This window comes from Rhyacophila brunnea, unplaced genomic scaffold (genome assembly GCF_057557595.1).
Source record: "Rhyacophila brunnea isolate RB1 unplaced genomic scaffold, BYU_Rbru_1.0 scaffold_16, whole genome shotgun sequence".
Lineage (NCBI taxonomy): Eukaryota > Metazoa > Arthropoda > Insecta > Trichoptera > Rhyacophilidae > Rhyacophila > Rhyacophila brunnea.
Window position 1 is genome coordinate 12,268,548 of NW_028232816.1, and position 13,946 is coordinate 12,282,493.

The 13,946-nt window shown below is 33.8% G+C and overlaps 2 protein-coding genes across 2 annotated transcripts; both read left to right on the plus strand.

Annotated features, from left to right (window-relative positions):
• Nucleotides 1-2,381: 2,381 nt before the first annotated feature.
• Nucleotides 2,382-9,881, plus strand: LOC147074397 (uncharacterized). Its single transcript, XM_085943523.1, has 2 exons — nucleotides 2,382-2,594; nucleotides 7,680-9,881. Exons 1-2 carry the CDS (start codon nucleotides 2,462-2,464, stop codon nucleotides 8,228-8,230), a joined length of 684 nt encoding a protein of 227 aa, XP_085799649.1. The 5' UTR covers nucleotides 2,382-2,461; the 3' UTR covers nucleotides 8,231-9,881.
• Nucleotides 9,882-12,489: 2,608 nt separating this feature from the next.
• On the plus strand, nucleotides 12,490-13,679 carry Dhpr (dihydropteridine reductase). Its single transcript, XM_085943520.1, has one exon. It carries the CDS (start codon nucleotides 12,736-12,738, stop codon nucleotides 13,438-13,440), a length of 705 nt encoding a protein of 234 aa, XP_085799646.1. The 5' UTR covers nucleotides 12,490-12,735; the 3' UTR covers nucleotides 13,441-13,679.
• Nucleotides 13,680-13,946: the final 267 nt, after the last annotated feature.

Genomic DNA, 13,946 nt, shown 5'->3' on the forward strand with positions numbered 1-13,946 from the left:
ATTTTTACAATAAAACTCACCGCTTTAATTTTGCGGTAACGCTTCCTAGCGTAACAAGATGAACACTATAAAATTGTTGGTGAAATAATCGATAGTTTTATTCGTGTTTGTGGCCTAGTACGTTTTCTATGAGAATGTGTTGTCCTGGTGTGTCATTTTGAATTTGGAATCGATAATCGTATTCGACCAATAGGGGAAGCACATTTTCAATTTTCACTTGCTAGGGAAGCTATGAGTAATTTGATGTCTATTCTTGGAGAATGGAAATTGAAGAGTGTTATAAGTTATAATATTCATGAATAATTGAATGTTTTTCGCAACTATCCGCTACTTTTAAATGGGTCAAATATCAGATAATAATCGTGTATTGTTTGATTGTTGGATCTAGGGATTGCAATACCAGTTTTTCGGTATTTCTTATTAAATACCGGTATTCTTTACGATATATAAAAAAAGCAGAATTTTTTATCAGTAGGTACATATCGCTATTAAAATCTCTTTAAAACATTATTGGAGGTGAAGCAAAAACCTACATTTATAAGTTGACATTTAAAAATATGTATTGATCGTAATATTGTAGAGCTGGTGATTTTTACAAATAATTTGATTACATTGGTAATTTTAACTGATGCCCTCCGCAAGGCTAGTTTATCAAGACTAGTGCAAATAAATCTGACTGCAGGAAAAGCTTCTTAAATTCAACGCTTGTACAATATGTCTCGGATGTTTTCTATTTCGAAATAATGTTTAGTATGTTAATTCATCGCAACAATTTTACAAATATATTTGATGTATTTTGTTTTATTATTATTACACCTTGGTTCAGTCAATATATTTGCATTTTAGCAGCACATAACTTATAGATATAGATATACCTACTCAGTTTTATAGGCAAAACAGTACGAAGTAATGGAAAAATAACTTTACATTAATTTTAAAAAAAACGACGAGTATGATTTCTTAATACCGAAAATTTCAGTATTTTGGATTTTTAAAACCGGTATTTCTGTATCGATAAATAATTGAATACCGGTTTTGAAATACCGGTATTGCAATCCCTAATTTTGGATCAAACTAATGGAAAATAAATGATTTTTTACGCATTAGGTCAAGGTCATTTCAAAATAATATGGATCAACGTATTATCTACTTGTTTTTTTTATACACGTAAATAAATGAATGTTTATTTATAACAAATAAACCCTATAATGTTATATTTTTCGACATCGGGATGGCCATAAACGTGTGCCCATTTGAAAATAATATTATTACAATGGTTATGTACACTAAAAATATCTCAGACCAATCCATATTTCAGATCATATCCAAATTTTATCCTAAGCCCTATCTAAGCTGATAGTTATATTATTTATTATTATTAGTTATAGGCCAATAAGGTTTGATTTCTTCGCTGCGGTAATGGAGACATTCTTATAAACGAAAATCGTACATTGCCCACCGTTTGGGCAAACCCGATATAAAATCTCCACAGAAGAACAGATAATAAATATAATTCCTATAGGCTATTATTCAATACGCTACATTTTGGTGCAGGGTTTTGAATGTGTGTGGCATACGAAAATGAAACACGCATTATGCACGTGCAATATTGTGTGCAATACACCAATATTAAATGAGCGTCAATGCATAAACCGAGAGCAGTTGTCAGTATTCGACGTATGACGTACTATCGACACGCGTTTAAGTTTATCCCATGTTCTTCCACACTCGAGATCGGTTGCCTGTTACTCCACACCCGTTAGGTATTTCAGATCCCATTATTTCTGAGTTCCCTGGATGGGAGTATCTGTCTGATGACATTTTAAGTAGGTACCTACCAAATAAAACAACATCACCCGCAGTGCAAGCTTACCGTGAGCTCACGTGCACACACGTGGCGTGATGTTTATCTAGAAGGCCACAGTCAATATTTGAGTGGACCCATTTCGTAGCTGTCAAAATCATTATCTTCTTATTTTTCATTAAAAATAAATAAGTACTTATTTAAACCAGATTTTTTAGTTTTTATTAAACCACACATTATGAAGCACAAGTTGAGATTATCGTAAAAACATTTTTGGGAATTGTTGCTCAACATAGGTAGGTACCTATATAATTATGCTTAACCCAAAATATGACCTTTCTCATTTTTATGTAAATTATTTCAATTTTACAGAAGAAAAAAATGATTTTTTTGTGGAACCACCATTAAAATAGATATTTTTTTAACGTCTAGCTGTCTAGCATAATAACTCTGATGCGATGCGGTGAGTCCACACCCCACGCGAGCTAATCAATTCGGTTCAGCGTGTTGTACTGTTGTCGGTGGTGGGGGAAAACACGCACGTTGGCAATGTGTTTCTAGACAACACGTCATCCCACGCGTCATTCCTCGTCAGTTAGTCGTGAATCTAGTGTATTTTCGTTGAAAGACGTTTCGTTAAACCATCTAACGTTCAAAATGAGTGACGAACGATGTATTGAATTAGTTAAGAAATATCCTGTGCTTTACAATTCACGTTTGTCAATATATAGGGACCAACATTTAAGAAATACTGCCTGGGAAGAGATAAGTCAGCAGTTAAAAATAAATGGTAATTATTTTTTGATAATAATTTTATTATTATACGGATTCTTTGTTAGGTATATTAGTTATGTAGGGATTTTGATACATCTACGCGTCCTAGACCTATCAACGTAATGCATTATCTTATCACGTTTGTTCGTTTGTTGCAGCAAACGTTTCTGATCATAGTTTCTGATGTTTGACAGCTCAGACAGCTGTCAAACATCAGTGGCACATGTGCAGCAGTGTTGCCATCTTTTCAAAGTGGAATTAAAGTACAGAGCCTCCAATATTATAGTATTTGGGGAAAAAATATAGTACGCGTTGTCATCATTCCTGTTGAAAATGTGTAGGTTTTTTGTTTCAGAGAAAAATATAACGGAGAATTTGAGAAACTCCGAGACCCCTTTTTATTTAGGTACCTCTTCCAACCAAAAATACTAATATAAAATATTTTTCGAGCATTTTTTTTCCAAGTTCACCAAATCTTCTTATATTGCGAAATTGTAGTACTTTGCAACAATTTATTTAACGGTTAAGTCGAAATTTTAGTACTTTTTACATATTTTTTCCGATATTCAAAATTATAGTATTTTTGGCGTACTATACCTGTTTTATATCGTACATAGAACGCGGACCAAAATTATAGTACAGATACTATAATTATAGTACGGTTGGCAACACTGATGCGCAGTAAAATGAAATAGAGATTTTTGAATTCAGTGCTGCCAACCGTAGTATAATTATAGTATTATGTACTATAATTTTGGTCCGCGTATTATGTACGATGTAAAACAGGTATAGTACGCCAAAAATACTATAATTTTGAATATCGGAAAAAATATGTAAAAAGTACTAAAATTTCGAGATTTCCGTTCGATAAATTGGTGCAAAGTACTATAATTTCTCAATATAAGAAGATTTGAAGAACTTGGAAAAAAATTGCTCGAAAAACGTAAAAAAATCCCTTGACTTTGGTTTAAAATGAAATTTCTTGAATTCTTCCGTAAGCTCTTTTGGTCGGAAGAGGTATCTTAATAAAAAGGGGTCTCGGAGTTTCTCAAATTCTCCATTACTTTTTTCTGAGAAACAAAACATTTTCTCGACACATTGCGGTCCATTTTCAGTAAAAGTGTTGAGAAATAAAGATATAGGTATAGGTATAGGTACATACTATACGAGACATACATTTTATTATTTTTTAATTTAGTACTTAGGTACCTACATATCAGCTACTTCAATCACTCTCCGCTCTGCATTAAGTAGATATGTATTTGCACGATAGAACTTAGTACTATATAGGAAATTAGATTTTTCTTGTATTCAATGAAAAATTTGATGATGAAGTACATACCTACTTGTTATTTTGGGCCGCAACAAATGCTATTTTAGGCCCACAGGCCGCGATAGTGGACCCAAATCTTGTAATGCTGATGGTTTGGCTGGTTGATACATGGTATATGGATTCATAATCTGGTGCCATCAGGGAACTCAGAAATAATGGGAACTGAAATACATAACGGGTAAGGCGATAGCAGGTAACTAACTCGAGTTAGGAAGAATCCGGGCTAAACTTTCACACGTGTCAATAATACGTTTTACATCGAATACTGAAAGCTGCTCTCAGTTTATGCATTTACGCTTATGTAATGTTGGTGTATTACACACACCATTGCACGTGCATAATGCTTGCTTCATTTTCGTAGGACACTCACACATTCAAAATCCTGCTTCACCATGCGGCGTATTGAATATGGCCTATCGGTATTCTATTTATTATCTGTTCTGTGGGTGCCATATAACATGTTAATTTAACAATTATTTTATCATCCATAGAATTCATCAGCCATTGACATGACTTACTCGATAATTAACTCATATAGTGCTAACAACGCGACTGGCGCGTTTGTAGTAGTTGGCCATTAGATATAATTAACATGATATTTAAATGTGGTAATTAAAAAGTAATTAACTGGTCAGCAGTGAATGTATTAAAAAGTTTATTTGGTTCATTATTTTGTACATCCGTTTTACTGACGGGTCACATAAAATAAGGTTTTATGGGGAAAGCCTCATCCGCTAGTTTCATTTTTCTAAAGACTGATTTTTCCTGACGAAGAATAAGAAGAAGCATTTACCCTTAAGGCCATTGGACCCGTTTTTTCCTGTCTTCTCGGAATCGCGGAAATGATAAGCATGTTTAAAACGAATTGATACACAATAAACTCTTTATTTATTTAAAATCTAATAAGTAGTATTCAACTAAAACGTTCTGTGTCATTAAAATTTTTCGAATCGCTTTACTTTTTAAAATAAATGACAAATAGTAAGTCCTGTTTTCGAAATTGGTCAAAACGACTGTCACGCCACAATGAATGTTGAACTTAATAATAGTTTTGCAGGTATATATTGTATGAGAGAAATGGGTAAAACAATACATTTCATTGATTAACTCACGTACTTTTTTTAATTTCAGAAAAATAAAGATTTTAAAGCCATTTTAGTTTGAGTATACATCAGCCAATTTTGAATGATTTTTTCTCACAAAATAATATATACTGCACAATAAAAATATTTTTTTATTATAATATAACATTTCCGTAATACTATAAATAATAATTTATAATAAAAAAATAAATAAAACCCCATAAATTCGGTACAATTAGTGACGCTATATTACCAAAACACGTCGTACATTTTCATGTATTTAACCTGTTTTCAGACAATTTAGAAATATAATTATTTTGCAAAATTAACAAAAAGAGACCATTTGATCGATTAATCCATACAGTTTTTCTAATTTCTTATTTCTAACGTTAGTACATGGTTAGTACATGGTTAGTACCAGTACGATCTGGAATTTCAACGGGTAAGGACGTCTTTTTTTCCCCCAAAATTTAGTCCGAAGCAATATTATTTGACTCATGGAAAAATGACCTCTACTCTCTTTGCAGTAACAATCAAATTGGCAAGTCGCAATTATTTGTATCGTTCTATTCCGAACACAGGACGCATGCCAGGTGTTATAATTTGTGTTGACTAAAATATCAAACATCATTATAGTACCACTGAATGCCAAACTGAAAAAAATGTAGTTTTATTATATTTATTATATTATTTATTATCTTGTAATTGAAATGGTTGCAGCATGTGAGATATTGTAAGATAATTGAATCTAACAACCACGATGGCTACAAGGAAGTACTGAAGGTATTCGTTCGGTGACCCATTTATAAAAAAAAAATATTTTGGTCTTGAGCAGTTTAGATAAAATATAGGTGGACTTTAATTGTTTTGATAAATATGTACCTACTTGGTTAGGCTTTAAGCGATTTGAAAAACTTTGCATGTACTTAATACAGTTTTTATGTACCTGGGTGGCCATGTTTTGTTATTTTCAAAGGGACGTACGTATCCAGGAGTATGTTTATTGGCATTATCAAAATGCGTTTTCCGCTGTATCCGCTTTAACCGAACAGTACCGAAAATTTAAAGTAAAATACGTTTTCGAATGCTGTCATCGTAATGGCCACTGAAACATGTGTCACAATTTTATTAATCGTTAAAATAATAATAAAAAAAGTCTTTTGGGGCACAAAATCACGTATATGTTTTATGATATATGTATTTTTCAGATGGTTTGTGGTAAAATCTTTTTTTTCATACTGCCACAATTCAACTATTCATAATTAATTGTTTGTTAAATTTTTCATAGTGATCTTTGACTTAATAGGTAGGTGATAAAGTTTTTACCTTATTTTATTGTATTAATTTATTGTTAAGTGAGAATTAGCTGCTTTTGTTGTCAGTGTGTATTTGATGAGTGCGCATAGTGCCTGACGATGTCGAAAGGCGAAACCAGGATCGCATAAAACGACTCAAATGAAATAGTACAAAACTTAAATCCATTAGAATTTAATATATTTAATGCCGAGTTGAATTGAATGGAATCACCTTAGGCATTTATTAGTAATTATTTAACACAAGTAAAAAATATAATGAGGTAAGAACCTAGTTCATTGAATAATAAAAACAATATTACTCTTTACATCACAACTGACAAGATTTATATGAATTGTATATTGCCTGAACTCGTTGATCCTAGACTAACACGGTTGATGGATATAAGAAACCCTCAATATAATAATTATATTAGATGCTATCAATAGAGAAGAAAAAAAAATTAAAAAATAATAATTTATAATAGTTATTCTAATACATTACATACCGTTAAGCCTGTACACTAATTAAAGAACCAATTATCAATTTTCTATACACTAATGTTCCAAAATCCTCCGCGGCGACCAAAACGTACTGCCGTCAAATACACGTTATTATAATAATGGTTTCTTAAATCTTGATTGTTGCGTACTAAATTTAAAAAAAATTGTGCCTCGACAAATATTCATTGAATTGCTTTCTTTTATGAGTCATGTTTTTATAATTCAATAAAAACGCAATAATAACAGACATCTTTAATGCCATCTTGTGAATGTTTTAAACTTATAATTTGTAATGTTAGCTCATGAAAAAATGAATAACTTTTGTATTCATACACACCGATATATATAAATAATATACCAATTTGAAACACCTCAGAAACATACATAAGTATTAGATTTTTTTTTGAAAAATATTTGGACTGAATTTGAACCTACAATATGATAGGTTCAAGAAAAGGTGTCACTTCACAAATTCAGCATATCAATAATATGAGGTTTTTATTTGGAGGTCTACTATTTTTATTATTATAATTAATTTATTCTACCTACCACAAAAATGTTTATAAAATATGTTAGAAAAAAAAATATTATTAATTCAACACTTTTAAAACCTCTGATTTCGTATCTACTCCTGGAGACGCAGAGCGAAGCGATTTTTGTTTTTTTGTTTGATATGCGCTGAAGCTTATGGCTAATTGTTGAGGCGCTTACGTCATAGGTGTTAGCATGTATATTTAGCATGTATATTTTTTGTCCGATTATATTCCATAGTGCATCACAGGTGTAATTAATTATTCCTTGCATAGTGTTGAATATCTATCTGAATGTCCCGAATTAACTGTAACTAGAAATCTGTAACATAGATAATTTACGTTAACATTTTGTTTCAGTTGAAGATTGCAAGACAAGATGGGCGAAACTGAGAAACTGTTTTACAAATGCCTTAAAAAGACGCCGTAATAAAAAAAGTGGTCAACCATCAACCACCATCACTCCGTGGAAGTATGAGGCGCAAATGGAGTTCTTGGTGACATATTTCAGAGAAAGAAAAACTACGACGAATTCATTACCTGTAGAAGACACAAATGAGGAATACGGAAACGTTGATTCACCGACAATTGATACAATAGGACCATATTATGAACACAGTACTCCGAGTACTTCTAATGCCCGAAGGAGTGTTACTCCAAATCAAAAAATAAAAAATGATGAAGACTGTCAGTTCAAAGATATGGTTAATTTAATGAACACTTCTAATGAAATACGACAGAAAGAATCGATGTCAGAAATGGACGAGACTGACTATTTCTTTCTATCTATGAGCAAAAATTTAAAAAGACTGCCAAGAATTGATCAAGCCCGTATAAAATTTAAATTACATGGGTTAATTCATGAATCAGAAATGAAGTTGTTGAACCAACATAATACAGTACCTTCTTAACCGGTTCTATACCTTCAGCGAGTTTTCTCGCTCTATAAGGCCATGATTGACAGGCCGCACATACAAATTTCGCGAGTTATCTCGTCCGACTTAAAACTCAAATTACTAGCCACTGTCGATTGATTTGCATAATCTAAAAAATTAAACACAATGGAATACTTAGGCATAAAGCCCATTGACGCAGCGAGTGCGGCGCTCGCGCAAAATTTCTACAAGTGGCGCGTAAATCATCGAAAATACAACGTAATCAAATACGCCAGCGCACACTGGACTTGACGATGCCTTGCGCCCCGCCTGCCGCATGAGTCACCGTTTTTCGCTTCTCGGCGATACGATTTAATGAAAATACAAAGAAGTCCATTCATTGAACACGGCTACTAAAATCACGCTGCGCGAAGCGTCGTCGATCGACGGGCGAAAAGCAATTATTCAATTACAGAGAAGTCATTGTTTAATTTTATTGCGTGTCCAGTTTATCGCTGGTTGAATAATGTCGTCGTAAATATTAATTACAAGCCCCGAAATAATATAATATTTTTATTGCTTTGTTATGAGAGGCGCTGTAATAATAATTATTTTGTGCTGCTTGGGCTGCTTATTACATAGGTGAAGGGTAATGCGCGGCACGAGACGTGTGATTATGGTTATGAATAAACGCTTCATACGCGGACTTCGCCCGCTCGACGCGTTCTATGGGCGCTATCGCTAAAGCTAGGGTTTCCTAAGAAATCGGTGCCGTTATGTAGCGGCCATTACAAGGCGTGACGCGGCGGACGTAAGACAACGGCTGTAAGAACGATAACCAGAGATGTAAACTTAAAAAAAGACGGACAACGGTCAGTGAGCGTATTGCGGTGGAGAATGGACAACCATGACATATCATCGCTTAACACCAGTACTGTTTGAAGTACTGAATCACATAAGAGATGGGTTTTCTATGGTATTTTCTATTCAAATTATATAAAGCATCATTATTTCTTACAAAATCAATCAATAATTCATCATTTTCGCTAGTCCAAATTATGTGCAGTGTTTACACACATTTTTTATTTTAAAATGGTCATCGTTACACAGGAAAAAATGTTACGCTCCCAACCAACGCTCTCTAGGAAACTAACGCCATCTGGTTTGCATAGACAATATTTTAGTGATGTCAACCACCACTACATAACGGCACCGCTTTCTTAGGAAATCCTTGCTTAAGCCAAAAAATTATCCTTATTACAGCGATTGTAGTAAGAGCTTCGCACTACATTCAACGTGTGTTGTTAAAAATCTGCGGCCTGTCAGATACTGTCATAGTAATATCGTGAATGAACATCATTAGCGACCAAAAAATACATATGACCAAAGCAAATGATGCTCATATGTATAAATTATGATCAGATATCTTTGGAATCAGATATCTCTAAAGAATAATAAGTAGTTCACAAGTTGAAGAAGAAAGAAGAGTGTGTGCAAGATCCGTTCTGCAAGAGTATTATGAGGACAGCCAGATAGAGACATCTAGAGTCAACTTTTTAATGTGGAAATGTTTTTGAATTGAAGTTTATTTTTAGAAATCGCTGATACCTAAATAAATAGGTAACAAAAAAAATTGAAGATAGGTTTTGTTTGTGTTAATAAATAAAAATAATTTATTACGTATTTCACTTACCTTAGTTTGATTAATAAATGGCAAGTCGCTGTTCTGTCCCGGAATTTTGTAACTCCTCAAACTGCGATTTGTCATACGAAAATACATCTGAAATTGTTCCTTATTTATTTAGAAAAAGAATATTATGGCATTACAGAGATTGGCTAATGGTCTTCTGAATTTTTATGTGACGGTCAATTTTTTTTCGATCTGCGCTTGCACAGCAGAACGATGGTGGCGAACCTGCCGGCAAAAAAACGAACTTCCAGGTTGACCGCTGCTGTCAAATAGTACTATAAAATGATAACATCGCGTCTCGCACATTCTTAAATAATGAGCCACACTGTGTAAACAGTTATTGTTATGATAGTTTAAAATAAGCACTATTGCCGCCAGTATATCCATGCACGTGTACAGGCGCTATTAACTTCAACGATTTTGTTATGCTTTGGGTAATTTCTTAAGTTATTCCTTTTTACAACGTTTTTATTAGTTCGTATTCTTATTTGTCCGGTGGTTGTTATCCAGTACAAATCTAGCAATCGATTTTTAACTAACTTCCCGACTAGCTAGACTTTTAGAATATATCAGAACACGATGCCAATGCATTCTTTTAATACTTTTAGCGATCTTTAAGTAGAATTGAATTCATTTTCAGTTAATTCTGTTTTGTATGAAAAATTATTTCGGAAGAAATCCGTAATCCAATCCACTATTATTGGTTGCTAAGTGGGTGGTCCTAGCAACTAAATTATTAATATATACGTGCGTTACTACGGAAGTACAAGTTTGAGCATATTGAGCATAATAATTCAACAGAAAATTTAAAAACGTATATAAAAAGTTCTTTTTATCTTGTGATTATTTAAATTTATTTATTAAGAACAACGAACACGACAAATCACAGAGGTGTACAATAATATGATGAGTGGATGATGAATCTCACAGTGGAGAGAGATATTAAAAATAATCACAAGAAAAAATGGATACATAGTAAGTATAAGATAATGAAAAACGAAATGTATACAAAACAAACCTAAATCTATACCTATATGAAGAGAGGACAAGCAATATAAAAAAAAGACATTTGACAATACAGTCAGTGACGACCCTAGACAAAATGCCGCCCCATTTTTATACAGTATTTTGTATCATCCTTTCATGACTCCAGCAGGCCTATGTTATAACTGGTGATATAAAGTCACCCGACGTAAGCCAATACACGCTCGAGGCAAGCCGCCCAACACACACTGCTCACCATAGATATTATTATGCTGAAACACCTATTTGTGTATGGGGACAATGAATAACGCCTGCATTTGACTAGCGTTATTTTCTCGAATGCTATTATCACTCCGGTAGTACGTCGCAATGATGTCATAAGACGTCATGTCGACCGGGCGACTACAACTCTCAAGTTCTAACATAAGGCCCCAGTATCTAAGAAATATGTTGTATGGATACATTACTAACAAAATATATACCTATAACTAAAACATACAAAATTAAATTTATAAATATTTTCTCCCCAAAAGTTAAATTTTTTATGTGAATTAATACATTTTGTTTCCACCCAGTGAGAATGGAAAGATATTATCGCTGTTACTAAGTTTAGGTAGCTGTATCCAAATGATTCTCCTCGATATGCCGCCCCCAAGCGACGCTCAATCTGCCTACCCCCACGGGACGTCACTGAATACAGTTATCTATTTACAATGAATGGTAAGTTTTAAAGCAACTAAATTTGAAAGAGGCAAAAGAACAAATCAGCTTCAATCGATCATTATAATGATTCCTTGTTCTGTAGAGTCCGGACAATATTAATAAGTAGTGACCGAGATTAATATTTAGTTAGAATGTATAAAGGTGAAATAATGTGAGGCTGAATATTGACTTCATCACGCTGATGTCTAGCCATGTCCAAAGAAATCTTTCGAAGTGATCCATTGTTTTATTACCTAATAGTTTAATTATTGTATCTATACCTCAATCCTATCTATTTTTTTTTGTTCAATTACTTACAAAAAGTCGTTTGCAAATTATGAAACATCACTCGATTTTTTAGGGGGTGTTGAGGATATCATTTTTTCCAGTAGACATCTCTGTGCCTGTTGGATAATCTGCCAATGCATATTATTAACTAGATATTCTATTTATTATTCCTTATATAAAATAGTGAGGAAAGTAACAAGTTCCTGTTTCAGTTTGACCATACATAGATAATTATTATTGTCATTTTTGCATGAATAAAATGTAGTCTTAAAATGAGTACCTAGATACTTCCCCATTTGAGTTTGTATGAAAATTAGAGGTCCCGGTAATTTTTACCTCATTTTTATATGTTTAGCCTTTGTAACATGTTTGTTGAATCCTAATAACTTACCTATAATAATATTTTGTAAAAAATAGTAAAAATGTTCTGCAATGTCTTGCTAATCATTTATTTTTTAAGGAAAAGTGCCATCTGTGATTAAATAGTAAAAACTTAATTCATAATAGCAAATAGTCAACCAATGTATACAAAACTATAACACGGTTGCCATAGATGTCTATCAATTTGAATTTGGAAAATCAATAATACAAAAGTATCAACAGGTGTCGTGACGGCAAGCGGCAAGTTGGCCAATCGAATGACAGTTACGCGGTGGGAATTTGTTTTTTTTCTGCAATTCAATTCCGGTTAAATGCAAGTTCGTAGAACGTACAAAACACAATTTAACCAGCATTGAAAAGCGAAAGTAACGTGTGTGGAGCAAGGCCGCAGTTCCGTTGAACCTTCAGTAATTGAGTAAAAGCGTGCTATTAACATTAAATCAGTTATCAATAATTTGGTGACCGGTCCGGTTGTGTTCATTTTTCTCTCAATAAAATGTCTGTCGGTCGCGTTTTGGTGTATGGAGGAAGAGGCGCCCTGGGAGCCGCTTGCGTGTCTCACTTTAAGGCAAACAACTGGTGGGTCGCCAGCGTCGATTTGAACCCCAACGACGCCGCAGACTCCAATATAACCGTCAACCAAGAAGCCAGTTGGGTCCAGCAGGAGACCCAGGTTTTGGAAGATATCGGGGTGGCATTAGGAGGCGAGAAACTCAACGCCGTGATCTGCGTGGCCGGCGGATGGGCCGGAGGAAGCGCCGAGAAGGAACTCAGCAAAGCCGCAGACTTAATGTGGCGTCAATCCGTGTGGAGTTCTACCATTTCAGCTTCAGTCGCTGCCAAACATCTGGCTCCTGGCGGTTTCATCGCTTTGACTGGCGCTAAAGCAGCTCTGGAAGGTACTCCATCTATGATCGGTTACGGAATGGCAAAAGCTGCCGTGCACCAATTGACAAAGTCACTCGGATCTGAAGGTTCAGGGCTACCCGTTGGATCTATGGCAGTCGCTATCATGCCGATCACTCTTGATACTCCAATGAACAGAAAATGGATGCCTAAAGCCGATTTCGGGTCCTGGACTCCGCTGACTTATCTCGCCGAGTTGTTTATCAAGTGGAGTAATGGGGAACAGCGTCCCAAGAATGGCAGCTTAGTCGCTCTTGTTACCAAGGAAAATGTCACCGAGCTTGTTGTTGAGTAAAAGAACTGGTTTTTTGAATGGGTTTTATGCATCGGTCTATAGACAATAACAAATACTTCGAATAATATGACAGAACCAATTTATATTTTAAATACTTATCGTTAATAAATTTATTGTAATTGATTCCAATTGGCTGTACGGAATCTTTACAATGCTTACTATAATATTATTGTCTTACTATGTGTATGTATCTAAATTATTATTATTTTTATGAATATAAAATATAATACAATGTTATACCAAAATGCTTTGTATGATTATTTTATTTCTTTAATTTTAATCTAAAATACCACATTAGGTCTTTCTTGTCCACGTTATTTTTTATTTAATAACCTTTTGACCTAATTTTCATTGATAATGATTTTCAATTGAGAGAAAAAATACAATACTTAGGAGGTCAGTTTCGCTCTGATAAAATATTGCTAGGGTCATAAAAAAAATACAAGTGGTTCTCCATATAAAAAAATCAGATTAGATATTCAATGGTGAGTTTTTCATTAAATTTC